The sequence below is a fragment of the Lepidochelys olivacea genome (assembly GCF_965140295.1).
Source record: "Lepidochelys olivacea isolate rLepOli2 genome assembly, chromosome: 2".
Classification (NCBI taxonomy): domain Eukaryota; kingdom Metazoa; phylum Chordata; order Testudines; family Cheloniidae; genus Lepidochelys; species Lepidochelys olivacea.
Window position 1 is genome coordinate 205,234,551 of NC_140412.1, and position 20,027 is coordinate 205,254,577.

The 20,027-nt window shown below is 43.7% G+C and overlaps 1 protein-coding gene across 4 annotated transcripts in view; it reads left to right on the top strand.

Annotated features, from left to right (window-relative positions):
* Positions 1 to 1,343: 1,343 nt before the first annotated feature.
* The window catches only part of RFTN1 (raftlin, lipid raft linker 1), a 109,909-nt gene continuing 91,225 nt past the window's right edge, over positions 1,344 to 20,027 (top strand). The window contains exons 1-2 of one of the 4 annotated variants that reach the window (XM_084620308.1): positions 1,344 to 1,403; positions 11,065 to 11,217. In XM_084620308.1, the coding sequence (XP_084476434.1) occupies positions 11,073 to 11,217 (145 nt within the window). In that variant the 5' untranslated portion in view covers positions 1,344 to 1,403; positions 11,065 to 11,072. Of the gene's footprint in view, positions 1,404 to 3,104; positions 3,458 to 11,061; positions 11,218 to 20,027 lie in introns of those variants that run through there. The other 3 variants (XM_084620309.1, XM_084620307.1, XM_084620306.1) reach the window with 3 other exon arrangements.

Here is a 20,027-nt window from a genome sequence, read left to right on the forward strand (position 1 = left end):
TCACCTCCATGGGGCAGTGTTTTTGTTCTCTGTTTGCATACCACCTAGCAGAGTGGTTCTCAAACTAGGGCCGCCGCTTGTTCAGGGAAAGCTCCTGGCGGGCTGCGGGAAGGGCGGCCAGCACGTCCCTCGGCCTGCGCCGCTTCCTGCAGCCCCCATTGGCCTGGAGCAGCTAACCGCAGCCAGTGGGAGCCGCGATTGGCCGAACCTGCTGACGCGGCAGGTAAACAAACTGGCCTGGCCCACCAGGGGCTTTCCCTGAATAAGCGTTGGTCCTAGTTTGAGAACCATTGACCTAGCACAATGGAGTCCTGGTCCATGACTAGGGTTCCTAGGACCTACAGCAGCTTTAGGTCAGTTTTGCCTAGCAAAGTGGTTTTCAAACTAAGGCTGTATACCTCTGGTAGGTCACAGAGCACTTTCAGGTGCATAGTTGTTTCTGGCACAAAGCTTGAAGCCTCTGTCTTTTGTTCATTGTAACTCAGTCCAGGACTCTTTCTAGCATCTCCAGAGACTTTTGTGAAAAAATTGGAATGTCTTTGCATGGGATTGTTGATGTTGACATTGATTTCCATAGGGCCAGAAGTGCAAAGGCAGGTTAAAGCAGTTCATTAGCTCAGTACTCGGAAGGAGCTGAGCCAGTGAGGCTAGACAGCTTAGTTCTAATGTTAGTCCTCAGTTTTCAAAGTAGCTGGCCGCTCCTAGTAAAAAAATTTTTTATGTATAGTGGCTGGCAAAACTATGGTCTGGTCTATAGGCTTGTAAAAGATGACCCAGAGGAAATTTTAAAAGAAATTAGAAAACAGGTTTTTTTTTTCCTTTTCTCAAGTAAAAATTGCTTCATGGCAGGAACAGAGTCCAGCAGTGTATTCTGGACTCATTTTGATTGGTTTACTTCTCTTTTTGGCTGAAGTCCCTTCTTATGACAGAGGAAGTATTTGCATAGCAATAGCCCCTAATCGCTTTGAAGCAAGGTATTCTTCAAGTTCAATCTGTGATGTGTAGTTCACCAATCATGTGGCATCCGCAACCACTGCCTCGCATCCAGGACCTGGGTTCTGGAGCCATTCATGACCTGACTTGCTTATTATGCTACTGGGAAAGCTGTACTTTCTCTCCTTGCCCACAGATTTAGTGCTTCTTCCCCATATGCTTTAACACCAGTATCAGAAAAACAGCGTAATTACATGGCCCCCTGATGTGACTGCATGCTGCTTTCTCACACAGTCAGAAAGCCAGACAAGCCATTGAGGGGGGGGGGGGAATGATGAGGTACAGAAAGAGGGGGAGAGAGAGGAAAAACACTGCAAATAATAAAAGGAAAACTCCAAGGAAAGAGCGAGAATAAGGAAGGATAGAGGAGAAGAAGAGAAGAAGAAAGAGAAGAGGGACTGAAAGACAAGGTAAAGCTATTGGAAAACTTACACAAAAATGTACGGTAGGTGATTGCTTTATAGTTAAGAATAGGTAAGAAGCATTTTATACGATTGATGTTGTCTTTAATCTTCTGTTTCTCCCTCTACTTTAATCTTTTCTCTATTTTGTGTGTCTTCTTTACCCAATATAATTTAGAATAATATTTTATGTTTACATCTCACACTGTTTTACCGTTAATTAGCCAACTCTGTGGGCTGTGCATTGAGAACTCGTATGTGGTATAAAAGCTGTGCTACTCTCCACTAACAATGGTTATATTCTTTAGCACCTGACAGAAAAGTGATAGGAGGACAGTTCAGTCTGGAGTTGTATGTGTGACTAGAGCTCATGTGTGCACAGCACCAGCCTTAAATACAATTAGTATTCTGCAGTCATGGTCACAATATTGCATCTTACAGTACTGGTACTGCAGTGTTTTCTATTAATACACAATAGATTTTGTTTTTAATAATGGCAACTGGATTTCTACACTTTACGTACAGTCTCCCCCTCACCTGTTTTAAGCACAATGTGCCTCTAAGAAGCCACAATGAGCATAGCATGGAGGAAGGCTGGTTGCAAAAAGACTTCCATTGACATTAAGGGTCAAAGTGGGGCAGTGTACTTGCAGCAGTGTGGTTGAGGGTAATTTGAGTAAAGAGAGTTTACTGACTTCTCTGGAGGAATATGGAGTTTAGTTCAGGTACGTTTAATCACTTCATGTTTCACCACTCTTCCACTGGTTGTGTGGCTTGAAGGTGAGGCTAAACTAAATAATGGGAGAAGTTCCAGCCTCAGGCAAGGGAGTTGGGCTTCATCCTGATAGGAGTAGGGTGGCTAAGGAGAGCGGGATTTGAGTGTGATGAGGAAGCAGCAGTTCTAGAACTCATCAAAGGGAGAAGCATGTGATGGGGGGTTTTCTAGATTGGCCAAGGGGAGCAGGGTTTGGGTGTGATAATAGATGGGTAGTTCTAGACTAGCCAAGGGGAGTGGGGCTTCAGTGTGATGGGGGGCAGTTCTGGACTGGACAAGGGGAGTGGGGTTCAGTGTAATGAGGAGGAGGCAGTTCTAGAGCTGGCCATGGGAAGCAGGGTTTGAATGTGATGGCGGGAGACAATTCTAGAACTAGCCAAGCGGAGCAGGGTTTGGGTATGATGATGGGGCAGTTCTAGACTGGCCAAGGGGAGTGGGGCTTGGGGTGTCATGAGGGGGAGGGCAGTTCTAGAGGGGACCAATGGGTGTGATGATGGGGAGGGCAGTTCTAGAGCAGGGAGCAGGGTTTGGGTGGGATGAGGGGGGGCAGTTCTAGACTGGCCAAGAGGAGCAGGCTTTGGGTGTGGTGATGGGGAGGGCAGTTCTAGACTGGCCAAGAGGAGCGGGCTTTGGGTGTGATGAGGGGGAGGGCAGTTCTAGACTGGCCAAGAGGAGCGGGCTTTGGGTGTGATGAGGGGGAGGGCAGTTCTAGAGCAGGCCAAGAGGAGCGGGCTTTGGGTGTGATGAGGGGGAGGGCAGTTCTAGAGCAGGCCAAGAGGAGCGGGCTTTGGGTGTGATGAGGGGGAGGGCAGTTCTAGAGCAGGCCAAGAGGAGCGGGCTTTGGGTGTGATGAGGGGGAGGGCAGTTCTAGAGCAGGCCAAGGGGAGCGGACGGTGGGTGTGAGGAGCAGAGGCAGTTCTAGGCCTGGGGGGGTGCCTTTCACAGGCTGGGGGCAGCAGCCCCTCTCCTGCGCCCCGCGGCCCGTGCGCTTTGGCGGGAGGCTGCGGAGCAGCGTGTGCCGCCGAGCTGAGAGGAAGAGGAAGTGCAGCGGCTACGGCTCGGGCTCTGCGCGGAGCCACCGAGGCGCCTCCCAGTCCCAGAAGCGCTGCCTCCCCCGGGCAGCGGCAGCGCGGCGGTCTACGCTCCCCACCTCCCCAGCGGGGCTGCGCGGCACAAACTTTCTGCCCTGCTGTCAGCCGGGCTGCGAGCGGCGGCGGCTCTACCATGTCCCTGCCCGGGCGCTGAGCGGGGGAGGGGCAGCGACCCAGCAGAGACGAGCCCGCTCTAGGTAAGGGATCCGCTACCTCCGCCCGCCGGGCACCTTTCAGCCCCGCCCGGCATCGCCCGTCCCCAGCCCGTGGGGCTACGGCTGGCTCCAAGCCCTGCTCGCCCGGCAGACTTCCCCCAGAGACCCCAGCCGGGTCTCCCGCCGCCCCCAGGGCGTAGGTGCGAGGGCGCGGGGCGCTGCAGTCACCGTCCCAGCCAGCGCCCGGGCTGGGGGAAGCGCTGCCCCGCGCTGCGGCTGGAGTGTGCGCCTGGGCGGGAGGGGAGCCCGCTCTCCCTGGCTGCCGAGCGCGGGGCAGCGGGGAGCAGCCCCTCAGGGAAGCGGCGCTCAGGCTTTTCCTGTGCGTCCTCTTGAAGTTTGACAGGGGATCCCCGGGCACCCGCCTGTCCTGAACAGGGAGCTGAGTGATAGGCGGCCGCAAGGGGATAACGGGCTTTTCCTGCGTGTTGTTTTAATGAGCCGCTGGATGCCTTCAGTTCCGCCAGGGCACTTCTGGGGTTGGGGTGGGTTATGAACGGTAGCTGGGCAGAAAAAGCCCAGCTTTGCCTTTGTTTCCTTGTTGTGCGAGGGCCTGATCCAAAGCCAATGAAGACAGCTGGGGTTTCCAGACTTTCATGGGCTTTGGATCAGGCCCCAAATAGCCAAGCGCATGCATTGATTCATCTCTGACAAGCAGCCCGTACATCTTAATGGTGATGTTGGGACTAAACTGGCAGCTCATTCAAAATACTCTTAGCTGAAAATTGACACATTAGTTCATGGCTGCTCTTCTGATTCTTTGATGCTGTGTGTCCTGGATTTCAGGACATTGCAGTTATACCCCTAGGGCTGGTAAGTCAGGTCACAGTTTCCACCTTGGTGGAGATATCGTCTCCAGAATTGAATACACATGATAAGGGCCGAAATGAGGAAGGAATTGGAGATTTTTTTTTCCCCATTAGGTAAGCAACACAATGACCAAAACCAGTTTAGGCTACCATGTACATAATCTAAGCTCTGTAGTACAGCTTCACTCTGGCTTCAAGCAGAGGAGGATGCCTGAGGACCAGTGTGGTCATGGCTTGTTAGTCTTTCTGGCTTGAAATTCCTCGGTAAATTAATTGAGACTCAAGAACAGTGACACACTGATGTGATAAGGTTCACAGAGATAATGGATATCAGTGACATTTTGGCAGTGTAGGACAACAGTTATTAAATATGTGTGTACAGGAATGTGTTTATGTGTGAGTGTGAATATGAACTTGGTTAATCTAGAAAATGGGAATGATGTACTTTTTTTCCCTAGCATTGTTTAATCTGCATCCTTGTAAGAGCTATTAATTTCTCTGCTTGTCATTGGCCCAGTAGCCCCGCATACTCTTGGAAAAGGAGAAGTGTATGGGTTGGGATGGAATGGGAATTGGATGAGCTCATCCGTAATGTTCACAACTTGGCCAAAGGATTCCTGTAGGACTCAGTATGCTCTTCCTATGGCACTCAGAAAAGGGGAAAGCAAATGGATCTAGAGGCTGCTGTATGGCAGTGCAGTGCACCAACTAAGCCACCAAGCTGGACTGATAGATGTGTTTTATCCGACAAAATATTTATTGGGAGTAAACTGTAAATATTCCATTATATTGTAGTTTCCAAACTTTATTTGAAAATTTTAAAGGATATTTTATCTGGTTAAAAGAAACTGCCAGTTGTTCCATTTGGAACCCAATAGTACTCAGTTACCTTTTTTTGACTTAATAGAAAAATAATTAACATTGCTAAGACATAAACGATCTTCAGTTTACAAGGGGAAAATGTTGTTAAGCTTTTTACATCTATTAGTTTCAGTTTTTGACATTAGTAATAAATTATATGAATAATGTATTTTTTCACAATACCTGTGGTCACATTTATGACTTTATTTCAGTCTACCTTCCCTGCATTTTTTTAGAGGAACATTTAACTGGGTCTCATAAATTTGTTACATCAGGCATGGGGTTTTCCACCCCTTGCACATTGGTAATCCCCTGGCCTGAGAATGAAAATGTAGTGCAGAGCAAGTATGTATAAATATTACTAAATACTTACAGCAGCCCTGAGTTGTGCTGCAAAACATAATTAAATAATTTTCTTTTCCAAATAATTTGGAAACATAAATTATATAAACCAGTAGTTCTCAACTATGGGTACATGTACCTCTGGGGGTACACAGAGGTCTTCCAGGGGGTACATCAACTCATCAAGATATTTGCCTAGTTTTACAACAGGCTACATAAAAAGCACTAGCAAAGTCAGTACAAACTAAAATTTCACACAGACGATGACTTGTTTATACTTCTCTATATACACTAAAATGTAAGTACAATATTTATATTCCAACTGATTTATTTTATAATTATATGGTAAAAATGACAAAGCAAGCAATTTTTCAGTAATAGTGTGCTGTGACACTTTTGTATTTCTATGTCTCATTTTGTAAGCAAGTATTTTTAAGCGAGGTGAACTTGCGGTTACGCAAGACAAATCAGACTCATGAAAGGGGTACAGTAGTCTGGAATGGTTGAGAGCCACTGACATAAACAACCATTGTCTACCTGTGTGTAACAAAGCTATGTCACCTACTATTCTTGTATATTTATATACAAAGTTATTTGTAAACACACTTATAAAACACATGTAGATAGTTCAGGACAATTTCACTTTTATCATGGGAAGGGAAGTCCTAAAAACTCTTACGAAGTATGTGAGAGATTACAAATTGTAAAAGAAGGATGAATTCAAACACTTTGTGAGAGCTTGGCAGGAGTCAACTGTCCCTTCTGTATGCCCACTTTCAGCACAATGTGCTCCCTGCTCTAGTTGATTGTGTGCCCTATTTCCAAAGTCTGGTGCTGTCCATCATCTTCCCCAGTCTTGGTTCTCTCCCCAGTACTTCTTGCCCCCCTTGTCACTCTTCTGCTTCACATTGAACCACTTTTGTTTAACCGTGGTGGAGGAAGGAATCAGCTTTCAAGCAAGTCCTGTCCTCAGGATTTAGCTTAAAAGCTGAGTGGGTTTGGGGCTGAGAACTTCTTTATGTTTCTTCAGTCAGTGTAGGGAGGAGAGAACTGAAGCCATGCCTAGACTGGCAGTAACTGAGCTAAGCTAAAACTTCTGCACAGCAAAGCTGCTTTTACCAATTCCCTCCCTAAGAGCCATTCTGTAACTGAGTAACATACTTTCAGAGGAGCTTAGATGCTTCCTTCTCCAGTGATGTATTAGGCCAATGGCTGGCCAAAGCACTGAGCAGGGTCAGAACCAAAGCCCTTTTCACTATGGAGTCCATCAATTGATCCTCTCCAAAATGGGAGGATTAAAATTGTGGGAGCTTTAAAAAATGTGTGATCCCCTTGATTGCCTAGCAAATCTAAAGCCCTGTACTTATTTTTTAAAAAGCCTTCCAACATCCCTGTAAGGTAGGTAAATATTGTCCCTGTCTTACAGAACGGGAAACTGATGCAGTGGGCAGTTGTGACTTATTCAAAGTCAGGGAGTGGGTCACAGAGAGACCTGTAAATAGAATGAAGTGTCCCGGCTCCTAGCCCTTACAATTGCCACTGAAAACACTGTCTTCCAAAATGCTGTGAAACAAACTTCCAAGAGATTTTATTTCTTGCAACTGTAAGAACCCATGAATAAGTCTTCACTTCTACTATTTAGCAATCTTCATTAGATTTTGCCATTTAAAAAAATCATTCAAGTAATTTCTAGAAACATGAAGCTGTTGTATTGATAATGAAGATGCATTCTTAATGAAATGCAGTTGTCTGAAAATTTAGAACAGACAAATATTTGCTATTCTCATTTTCATACTAAATGTATTGGGTGGAAAATTATTATTTTTCAACCTTACCATACTAAAAAGTAAATAAGGATCACTAATCAAATTCTTCTTGTTGAATTGTGAATAAGAGCATGTTGTTAGTTGTTGTTTAAAATTAACGATCTCTTAAAAAGATGGCATGATGGAAATTATAGAAAACTTGAAAAACACTCTAAGAAAAATTCTAGTGATTTATAGATTTCCAGGTTTTTTAAAATCTTTTTTTATTACTAAGAATTCTCATGTGAATGCAGGTTCTTTTATTTTTTAAGAGTTTGTCTCTTCTGTCACCCCACTTGAATCATAAACCTCTGTGACATCATAATTGTTTCCATAGCAATTCATTGTGCTGTCACTGTGGAACCCGTTTCTGTTTCTTATTTATGCTTTTAACTCCTGAGAAAAGATCCTGTTTTCATACCCTTACCCCAGGCATTTAAAAATACCTAATTAAAAGAAAGGTGGGGACTTGCTGTCTCAGGGATTAGATATGGGTTATGGCATCTTTCACCATTAGGTCATTAATTGAAGTTAATTGAAAGTTATAGCCATTGCGTAAATAATTATTCAGTGCATCAGAATGAAAATAGTTGGTGGTCTCAATCCAGTCCCAAATGCAAAGGTGTCCACATCTTAAAACTCACCATTTTCAGCAGAGACACCAACATCTGAATGAGCAGGAAGACGCAAAAGATTGTCCTCTGAGAACAGGATTGAAAAACATTGCCAGGGAAGCCTGGGGAAGCTTGTGTTGCTATATCTTTCTGTGGTAATCAGAGACATTAATTCTCTAGGACTGTCAACTCAAGTCAGAAAAAATGCAAAATTGTCTGTAAAATTGAACAAAGTTTTTAGTAATTTCTCACAAGTCATTACAGAGACTTTTTAAGACTTCCTCCTTCACCCCTTACTCACTTGAGGAATCCTATGGATTTCACTGGGACGCCTCACATGAGGAAGGGTTGCAGGCCCTGAACTAGTAATACTAACAACTTACATAGCAATTTTCATCCAGAGTGCTTTATAAACATTTGCATACTTATTAGTGTTGCCAACCCTCCTGGTTTCGCCGGAAGTCTCCTGGAATAAGGCTCTATCTCCTAGAGGTTACTGCAGACAAACCAGGAGTTTTTAGGCACTAAAATCCTGGCGGCACAGCGGAGCTAAGGAAGGCTCCCTGCCTGCCCTGCCTCTGTGCTGCTCCTGAAAGCGGCCAGCACGTTCCTGTGGCCCCTGGGGGGAGGGTAAGGGGGCTCAGCACGCTGCCCCTGCCTTGAACACCGACTCCGCAGCTTCCATTTGCCGGGAACTGTGGCCAATGGGAGCTGCGGGGTCAGAGCCTGCAGGCGTGGGCAGCATAGGCCCCCCGACTCCGCCCCTGTCCTGTATCGTCCCAACCCCTTCCCCAAAGTCCCTGCCCCAACTCCTCCCCCTCCCTGCCCCATTGGTCTCCTTCCCCAAATCCCCGCCCCGCCTCTTCCTGGAGTGTACTGCATTCCCCCTCTTCCCACCTCCCTCCCAGTGCTTGCTGTCACAAAACAGCTGTTTCATGGTGGGAAGCGCTGGGAGCTAGGGGAAGAAGCGGAGCCGCGGCGCACTCAGGGAAGGAGGCGGAGCGGAGGTGGAGGTGAGCTGGGGCGGGGGGGCAGGTCAGGGAGGTGAGCTGCCAGTGGGTGAAGAGCACCCACCAATTTTCCCCATGGGTGCTCCAGCCCTGGAGCACCCATGGAGTCGGCACCTATGGTGGGCAGCACGCGGAGCTCCCTGTTGTCCCCCCCCCGAGGGGCTGCAGGAATGTGTGCTGGCTCCACAGCTCCCATTGGCCAGGAACTGCGGCCAGTGGGAGCTGCGGGGATGGTGCCTGCTGGCAGGGGCCTAGGAGTTGCTGCCAGAGGGATGTTCCGGTTGCGTTTGGGAACCACCCAAGTTAAGTGCTGCCCCCCTCACCCCTTTCCGTACCCCAACCCCATGCCCCAGGTGTGAGACCACACCCAAACTCCCTCCCAGAGCCCGCATCCCCTCCTGCACCCAAACTCTCTCCCAGAGCCCACGCTCCACACCCCCTCCCACACCCAAACTCCCTCCTAGAGTTTGCACTCCACACACCCCTGCACCCAATCTCCCTCCCAGAGCCCACATCCCACATCCCACACACCCTCCCACACCCAAACTCCCTCCTAGAGCCCACACCCCTCCTGCACCCCAACCCTCTGCCCCAGGCTTAGAGCCTCCCTCACACACTTCAAACCCTTCAGCCCCACCCCCCAGTCCAAAGCCTGCACCCCCTCCCGCACCCTAAACCCCCTGCCCCAGCCTGGTGAAAGTGAGCGAGGGTGGGGGAGAGTGAGTGACTGAGGGAAGGGGGCTGGAATTAGTGGGGGGCAGGGCTTTAGAGAAGGAGTGGGACAAGGGTATGGCCTTGGGGAAGGGGCGGGGCAATGGTGTTTGGGTTTGTGCAATTAGACAGTTGGCAATCCTGTACATAGGGATTATCTCCATCCACCACTGAAATACAGCCGAATATTGGTTTTCTTTATAAGACTTCTTGCGGCCTTTGGCCCTGATTCAGCAAGGAACTTCAGCATATGCTTAAGGTAGTCCTGTTAAAGTCAATTGGACTTCTCTCTTGCTTAAAGTACGTTATCAAATCAGTACGTTAAAGTACAGGCTGCTTTGTCACATTGTTTTAACATTGTTTTCTTTGTGCTAGCCATATTACCAAGATCCTTTGTTGTACTGTGAATGGATATAGCTAAAGAAGCAAAGCAAAGGAATTCTTATTTGTAAAAGGAAGCTCAGTCATTACGTAACTCTGTTAAATATTTTTGGCTACCAAACGTTTTTGAAATGTTGACTATCTTCATTGATCGCAGACTGTGCTATCTAAAATAGAAAAAACATTAGCAATGCTTAGCTTTTAATTGACTAAGTAAAATATCTAACTCCAGCTTTATAGAAATGATTTAAAATAATGAAGTTCATGTAATTCTGCCAAAATAAACAGAGAAGCATTATTTTTTCTATAGGGTAAATGGCAAAACACTTAAAGCTTGGCACAACATGTAACACACATTTATGTAACATTTCTCTAGACACTTTCATACTGAAGCAACAAATCTTCTTTTTAGCACATGTTGATTTCTGTTTCCAATTTGTGTTTAGGCTATCATTAGTGTTCAGCCAGCTTTTATTCTATTCTAAAGTTGACTACCTAAGGTAACTTTTATTTCCTGTAGCTTACCCTGAAAAAGATGAGAGGGATGGAATAAATACAAGATTTTTATCTAAAAACCCATAAAAGCTGAAACATCTAGTTTGAGATACATGTTTTTTTCATTTAAATATAGATCTAAGTGATAACTTTTAATATTAGGACAGATCTTGCAGTTGGATAGGTATAGCTATATTTTCCTATAGCAGTCGTAGATCTATAATAGAATTGTTGCTTTATATATATATATATATATATATATATGGTGACTGCTTAATAACATTATATTGCATTTTATATCATTGTCTTTTACTAAACATGTGTCCTTCAGAGTATATTACAGGTAAATTACATTTTCAGCTTTCAATAAAATAATAGTACACCTGGTAATTTTATCTTTAAAAAAGTGAGTCAGGAGTGATAAATATGCTTGTTTAAAAGGTCTATGGATAGTGTATTTAAAATAAATATAAATCACAGAAACTTTGAGACTGGCATATGAAATTAAAAAATGAGTCCTGTTATTTTTTTCTTTCCCCTTCCCCTACCTCTTTGAATCAGCAGCTGTTGAAATGGGTTGTGGACTAAACAAATTAGAGAAACGTGATGAAAAACGGCCTGGTAATATCTATTCAACTTTGAAGAGGCCCCAGGTAGAAACCAAGATAGATGTTTCCTATGAATATCGTTTCCTGGAGTTCACTACTCTGAATGATGGTAAGTACAAAAGTCTTTTTCTTTTCGCTTATTTTTGATGACACTGAGAAGCCAATCCATTCATAATGCTTTTAACTAGTATGGTACATGTGAGTATTTAGAGTTTTTAAAAAAAGTCTTGTTTAATCTCTTTGGTCTTAAATAACTTTTCAATACATGCAGTCACAATGATCTTGATGATTTTACCACCTTGACAATATCTTACTCAATATTTTTTTCTACCATAGATTTTAAACTAGTGCATAAAATGTAGCTCTTCAGATTTTAGAAGGGATTCCTTATATTGAGTGTATTTGATATGAAAGGATATGTTTAGATTCCTTTACCTTTGCACATTATCCAGATTTCATTTGGTAAAGTGATTCAGAGCTGGAATGTTGGACAGTTTTCCACCGTTTCCCCCTCCCACTGTCACCCTTGATAGCTGTTTTTAGAGGTTGAATTCAGTGTTGTCACTTTGCTGACCTGTCATTCATAACCCTCAGGCTGTGACTAATGCCTGTGGCATTCATATGCTTGGAAAAATGGAAAATGACAGAAGCCCACTTTTAAAAAAAAAAACCAGCTGAAAGGCACACAGCCTTGTAGTTTCAATATATCTCTTAACTTTGTCCAGCAATGAGCCTCTTCCTTTCAACAGTATGCCAAATATTCCACATCTTAATCCGATGACTGCTCATGAATATTCCATTTATTTTCTCTTTTGTTAACATCAATGAACCTAGAAGATCTTCCAGAAATGCCAGGCTGCAGTCATCCATGCCTTTTGTTATTTCAAGATTAGGCTACTATAGTATATTCTACATTGGGCTATACCTTAAACTTATTTGGAAACCGAAGTTGGTGCGGAGGGCTGTGGCCCACTTCTTAACATATGACAACTGTGCTTTGGAATCTGCATTGGCTGTCTGTTGGTTTCCAGACAGAGTTTAAAATCATGGTTCTGCCTTATAAAGTGCTAAATGACTAGGGACCTGTCTGTTTGAGAGATCACTTCTTTCCTGGTGCAACTCTGTCAGTGTAGAAGCTCAAGCTGCAAGTCACTTATGTGAGAGCGGGCATTGCTGGCAAGATGTTCTCCTTGAGAGCCTCTTGACTTTAAAACTCACTTTTCATCCAAAATAGCATGAATTGTCTAACCTTTAGGGCATAAGAACATAAGAATGGCCAGGCTGGGTCAGATAAGTGGTCTATCTAGCCCAGTATCCTGTCTTCTGACAATGGTCAATGCCAGATGCTTCAGAGAGAAGGAACGGAACAGGGCAATTATCACATGATCCATCCCCACCCGTCCAGTACCAGCTTGTGGCAGTCAGATGTTTAGGGACTCCCAGTGCATGGCATTGCATCTGTGATCATCTTGATTAAAAGCTATTGATCGACCTATCCTCCATGCTGAAAAGCCCTTCTGTTTGGCCAGGCATTTGGAGAAAGTTGAAGATTTGGAGGGGGTGGTTGAGTAGGAATGTGAATTTGAGTGAAATGGAGTTTGGGGACGTGGGATAGAGAAATTTTGGCTTTGTGGTCTAGTTTCTTTTGCTGGAGAAGGGATGTTGAATTTTTACAGCTGCTTCTGTCTTAATTGGAATGCGTTTCTAGTTATTTGTCAAGAACATCAAGAGGCTGGGTTAGGCATTCTTTTTATATTTGTGTGTTGAAATTGAAGTAAATAAATACAAAATCAAGTCAAGTAGCTCATTTTGAAATTCTGAGAGCCTTCATGTCTGTACTTTGATTTTCTAAGCAATCTTACTGTGATATATTGCATACTGTGGAGCGAGTGGAAATGAATTAACAGTGGGGACATTTGTTTTATAGTCTTTTCTATGTCACTCATCACCACCATATCTGAGTGCCTCAGAATCTTTACTAGATGTATCTTCCTAACTAGGGCTTAAATTCTCCCCAAGTATTTTCTGGAGCCCTGGGGCTTGGGGTTTCAGCCTAGCGGGGTGCACCAGCGGGGTGGCTCTGACTGAATTTAAGCCCTGCTCCTAACACTCTGAGGTTTGGAGATGTTGTTATCCTCACTATACGGATGGGGAACTGAGGCACAGAATGATGGTGTGATTTGCAAATAGCCACACAAGAACTCTGTAACAGAACCCAGATTTCCTGCGTCCGGGTTAAGTGTCTTAGCCACAAAACCATCCATCCTCCTACACTTGGTCCCTTGGTTAGCAGGTTCACATGCTAGGTCTTGTGTGCAAAAGTCCTGAAACAGGAGATATACAAGAATGTCCATGGGTCTGTCTGCAGGATCAGTCCCTTTATAAACACACTGCTGCAAAGCCTGTATTCAAAAGAGGATGTCAGAAATTGATTTAGTTTTGCATATTGTTTAACTGATTCTTTTCTTGTGTGTGTTTGTATGGTAAGGAATTCCTTAGTGTAACAGATAGCATCTTTATAGTAAAAGAGAGCAGAATAAAAAAAAAAAGCAAAGAGATAAAGGTTAGAAAAGGAGAACTTTTGAGTTACATCCATCCCCACTTCTTTTTCTGTATTGTCTTCTTAAGATTATATTCCCAGTTCTTTACTCGTAGTGTGCAAATTAAAGTACATGCATATGTCTTTGCAGAACTGGGGTCTTAGATTAGGTCCATTCTCTGAATAGATTATATCTTTGTATATATCTTTAAAATATGTGACACACTGTTGGACATGAGACAAGTAACTTTTTTGGTGTTCAATTATATTGTTCAAACAACAGTTGTTTCAGATTTATTGAAGTCAGTGTGTTTTTTTTTAATCAAAACACACCATTATGGTATAGATGAGCCTTTTATGAGGTCATATTTTATGTCGTAAAATCAAAAGTTAAGTGAACATTTACTATTGAAATATACTTAAATTAGTATCATATTTCAGTTATTGTCTCAACAAGGTACTTAGTTTAACTGATCACAATCTAATTGTATTCATAGCTGGGTTTTGGACACCTCATGCACTGAAAAAGATGCAAGTTTTCATCGACAAATTTCTATTTTCTGCAGGATATCACATTTGCTATTTACTTCATTGATTACCTTCCCTTTCTAGCAGTGATTTTGATATTACATTAAACAGTTGCTTGTGCCTGGTCTCTGCCTTCTGTTTCCTTTCACAATTCATTTTAAAAATTGTATTAGAGTATGTGGCTGTACATTTTAAAAAATACTGCATTTGCAGGTGTTTTTATTTGATTTAAGACTGGTAAAAGCAATTTTTTTCCCATTTGAAGTTATTTAATTACCTCCTTTCATTTTGTAAGCAGAGGTGTCTAAAGGAAATCAGTATTCTACTTTTGTATTTCCACTTGACCAGGTAGGTTACCACCATTTTGTTCCTGAGAGTGATTAAATGAAGTTAGCATGGTAAAATATTATTAGTTCAGAGATCTTTGCGCATTGGCTACAATGAGATCGTGCACCATATATAAAACACAGATAAATTATAAAGGAACTTACTTCTCATAAACCTGGCTTCCTAGCAGATAAATATGGAAAGATGAAATCCACAGATTGAGAGCAGTAAAATGGGAAGGAGAAGGGGATGATGGATTACTTGTCTGAAAATTTTTATCACTCATATATCTGAATTTAAATGTTGTATTGCTCTAGGCACTGATCCTGCAAACACTTACATGTGGCCTCAACTTTGTTCATGCATATGCTCACATTGATTTCAATTGGACTACATACATGTGCAAAATTAAGCACATATGTTTGCAGGATAAGGGCGTTACTCCCTCTCCAGTAATAGAATCACAATAAAATATGAAAGCAAATATTCTACTTTTTGTCTTCTGATAAGCGCATCAGCATTTCCTCATATGAATTACAGCTGCTCAAAGCAATCTGCAGTAAAATTGCTCGCTACTATAGGTCAAAGCAAAACCCAATTATCAGACTACAGCAATGCATAAAATGTTTTCTCCAAGGCACAGAAACCATTTTTATATGTAATATGACATAAAAAGAACATTAAACATGTTAGTGTTATATGCTGCAGATTTATTGTGTTTATTAAAAATAATTGGTATAATTGGTAGGTAGAACTTCAGATTTCTTTACCCTGTTTGGCTTTTAACTAAAGTTTAATAGCTTGGGAAAGTATATCAACTACATTCTAGTTTTTAAATAGAAACTTGCTTCCCATACTTTTTGTGTATACAGCTACAGTATGATAGACTCAAAAAATTGTTTTTTTAGGTAGTTTCTTGTTTGCAGCCTCATACCTCTTGACAAGGTATATTTTACTGATGATATATGCTAAGTATTCCAACAGCATGTGTCTCAGATGATTTAATCATTTTGCCTTCTCTTGTAAAACAAAATGTTAAATAATACTTTTCTTGCAAGGATCTCCAAACACCTCAATTAATGTCAACATCCTAATGAGGTAGAGAAAGATTAATCTCATGTAACAGATGAGGAAACTGAGGCATATAGAACTTGAGTGCCTTATCTAAAGTTATATGTGAGGCAGAGCTAGGAATAGAATCCTAACCTGATACCGAGTCCTGTATTTTACCTACCTGGCCATGGTCTTGCCCAAATGCATGTTCATCAATAGATCTAAAGTAAGGAGTAGGTCAGACTGGCTTTATTACTCAGTATGCTACAAAATTTCTGTACTGAGGTCTTATTAATAACATGCAAATGCCCTGAAATTTTTAAAATAGCCATCAGTCTTGCCTGTGCACTCAAGACCAAACTGCTCTGGGGAAATGCCATGTTGTAATAGGATCCGCAACAGGGTAGTTTTTTGTAGGGTAGATGAAAACCTAGCTATGATTTGGTGATTTCTTGTGAACCTAACAATTGCTCATAAAGGACACGTGTAAATATGCAGTTTATGAATATACACTTATGGTGTATGTAAACTTATGGCGTATGTATTAGAGATCAGTGTTTCGATGCCTTGCAAAGCACTTGGACTGTGGAGAGCTTTCTGGTCACATAGGTCTAAGTCTTCTCCTGGTTTCTATCTGCTAAATCAAGGAATTGGTTTTATCAGCTGTCAAGTGCAAAGGCTTTGTTTGTGATTGAATGGCGAAAATTTCTCAACAGCTACAAGCCAGAAGGGCCTGATCCTTTTTCTATTCAAATTAGTGGCAAGATTTCCACTGATTTAAAATGGAGTAGAATCAGGCCCCAGAGTTGCTTGTAATTTGTTATGGATTAAATAATGAAACCATAATGGCTTTATGATGGTGCTGGGGTAAGTGGGAAGGAACCCTGAGGTAAAATTTTAGGGGGGTTTTCCATAATTTTTAACTGCATATTTAGAGAAAATATCCCTTAACTTGTCAAGTAACAGACACCATAAAAATATATGCAACACTTAATTTTAATGGAGAAGTTCTGAATAGTTTACTTTGAGAACAACAGTTGATCTTTGACTGGAAATTTGTGCAACTGTAGCATGATGGATGGAAGGTTAAAATCAATTAATATTGAGTGGTGACAGCCTCCCTGCTGAGAGAAAACAGGAAATCTTGGTGTCACCTAGCTCTTGACTAAGAAGTCACTTTTCTTAATCGTACTGAAAGAAAACCCTGGAGGAAATATAACTCATTTCTTTTTAGTTTGCATTGTAAGCCCACCAACTACAGGGGAAGTAAAAACCTCTCCATGAGAAAAACAACTTGTACCGTTAGCAGTTACACATGACAGGCCCATGAGGAAAAAGCATAATTGCTTTTGAGTGTGTGGGTGAACAGTTTAGTCTTGAATCATAGGCTGCATGTGGTTTGGTGTCATCATGCTGACACCAGACCTTGTTACTATAACAGAAAGGCATAGGATCAAAATAATCCTACCTGTAACAATCTACATACAGCCACAGTCAAGCAACTAGAGATACAGGAATAGTAAGCAAAAAAGATTTTTTTTTTACTCCATGGACAAATAAGGAACTCCACCATTTTAGTAATAAAAAGGAAGTATTTAAGTGACTCTGCAGTCATTCTGGAAAACTTCCTGTTGACTTCTCTGAGAGTTCTGCTTGTGTAAGTGTAACCCACATACCTCCTGTATGGTGGTCTGTCCCATCTAGTGGCACTGAGACGAGAGAGGGGGAGAGGGAGAGGGAGAGTGTGTGTGTGTTAAATGAGTCTGCTCTACAGCCAGTTGGCTTTTAGCTCATGCTGTAGAGGCTCATGCACTAAGCTCCAGAGATCCCCAGTTTGATCCTGTGCGACGATGACCGGGGGTCTGTTGGCATTACATAAGGACCACAGCATTGGGTACATAGGCAGTTGCAGTGTTATGGTCAAAAGTAAAATGGCTTCTCCAATGCAATACAAGACATCTATGGTTTCAAATCTTGTCTTCCTCTGATGTGTGTAGTTTTGAGATAACCCCCCCTCCCAAAGTTATTGAGCAGCATAAAGCCTGTTTTGAACCCACAAATGGAAGAAGTGACATTAAATTACAACAAAAACTGAAACATAAGATGAGAATTGTCTTTAGCTAATTTAAATGTTGCTACCATCTCCCATTGTGCCTAGAAATTGCAATATAGTCACTTATGGGCCTGATTCTGCAAATTAGTGGGATTTTTGCCTGAGTAAAGAGTATAGGATTGGGCACCATAGTTTATATTAAGAAGACCAGATTATATATATAATGCTTAATGGTCATACTTAGTCTGAAGTGTTAACTCCACATTTGATTTAATAGAGATATTAATTTTTCAGGCTTTTTTATTATTACTTGTTTTTTCTTCCCTTTTAGATATTTTAGGTTATTAGATAATTAGATATTGGAATGTATTTAGAAAGTCTGAGAAATGTACATGAAAAGTCTGATATAACTCTGTAAATCAAGTGTTTTGACATATTTGCTATTTATTAAGATATTGACTAAATAAAAGTGAATGAAGTTACTGAGTCTTGTGATATTTGATTTGATTTTGTGTTAAATTCTCATGATCTACCAGTTGTGGGCACTAAACTTGCAAAATGTGGGTTCACTTCCGTTACTTTGAATGGGACTGCAACCACTAGGTTTGCCAGGTATCTGGTTTTCGACTGGAATGCCTGGTTGAAAAGGGACCCTGGTGGCTCCGGTCAGGTCCGCCTACCAGGCCTTAAAAGTTCAGTCGATGGTGCTGCAGGGCTAAGGCAGGCTAATCCCTACCTGTCCTGGAACCGCACTGCACCCCGGAAGCAGGTCTGGCTCCTAGGCGGGTGGGCCACAGGGTTCCATGCGCTGCCCCCGCCCCGGCTCTGCACTCCAATTGGCTGGGAACCATGGGAGGTGGCGGGGCGATGCCTGTGGGCGAGAGCAACATGTGAAGCCTCCTGGCCCCCACAACTCGGAGCCGGACTTGCTACTGACCCATCCAGGGTGCAGCGCAGTGCGGAGCCAGGACAGGTAGGGACTAGCCTGCTTTAGTGCCGCTGACTGGGAACCACTCTAGGGAAACCCGTGCCCCAACCCTGAGCCCCAGCCCTGAGCCCCCCCCAAACCCAGAGCCCCCTCCTATACCCCAAACCTCTCATCCCTGGCCCCACCCCACAGCCTGCACCCCCAGCAGGAGTCCTAACCCACCCCACACCCAAACCCCATGCCCCAGCCCAGAGCCCCCTCCCACACCCTGAACCCCTCATCCCCGGCCCCACCCCAGCCTAGAACCCATACTCCTTCCTACACCCCAACCCCCTAACTCAAGCCACACCTCCTCCCACACTCCAAATCCCTCAGCCCCACCCCCCAGCTTGGAGCCCCCTCCTGCACCCCAAAACCCTCATACCCAGCTGCCCCAGAGCCCACACCCCCAATCAGAGCCCTCATCCCCCCTGCACCCTAACCCCCTGCCCAGTGAAAGTGATGGAGGGAGAGTGAGCCACTGAGGGAGGGGAAATGTAGTGAGCGGGGGCAGGACCTCAGGGAAGGGGTTGGGGCAAGAAGTGGGCCTTGGGGAAGGGGAGGGGCTATCGTGTTTGGTTTTGTGTGATAAGGAAGTTGGCAACCCTAGCAACCACAGGCTGCCTTCGGTCAAGACGGTCACCATTTCCCTACAACATTGGCATGGGGAAGCGAGGCTGCCCTTGTAATAATAATCGCCATTGCCTATTGCTTCCAGTGGGACTGTGACCTAGCTGCACACCAGGAAGCTACTTGCCTCCTGGGTTTTGTGGTTAGGAGAGTGTATGGGGAAAGTGTGTGGAGACAGGAGAATATAATGGTAGAACAGAAACTGTTGGAAGAACAGGGAAATGTTGAGCTCAGGAGGACACTGAAGGAGCGACAGGAGTCGGAGGTGCTATAGATGGAGGCACAATAATGTGGCCACATGAATGTAGGGGACAGATAGGAGACAGTAGGGCATAGGGGATAGCAGGGAGAATGTGAGCGAGGCAGAGAAGGAGGAGAGGAGTAGGCAGTGCTGGGGCTTGGCATTAAGCAGACTAAGCAACTGTTTAGGGCCCTGAGCAGCTCAAGGGGGCCCCTTATTCACTTTTATAGTATGTGTTGTGTGGGCCCCCCCTAATATTTCTGCTTAGGGCCCCCAATGGGCTAGTACCTCCTCAGGGAGCGGGCAACAAGGTAGTGATGAGCATTCAGCGAGAATGGCAGCTACCCTCCTACAAGAGATAAGGCGAGGTTAAGTAGAGTTCTGCTCTGGACTATTAACAATGTGGTGCGTGGTCTTATTTGTGCATTCAAGGTTGAATTTTGAACTGAAATGATCACTCCAAAAATTAGAGGTATATGGCTCAAAAATCAGGACGGACCAAAAACCCCTGCAATGTATTATTTTTTTAAAATCTTATCATTTTTAAGTTGCTCTGATGAATTTTTTGGGAAGGAGGAGTT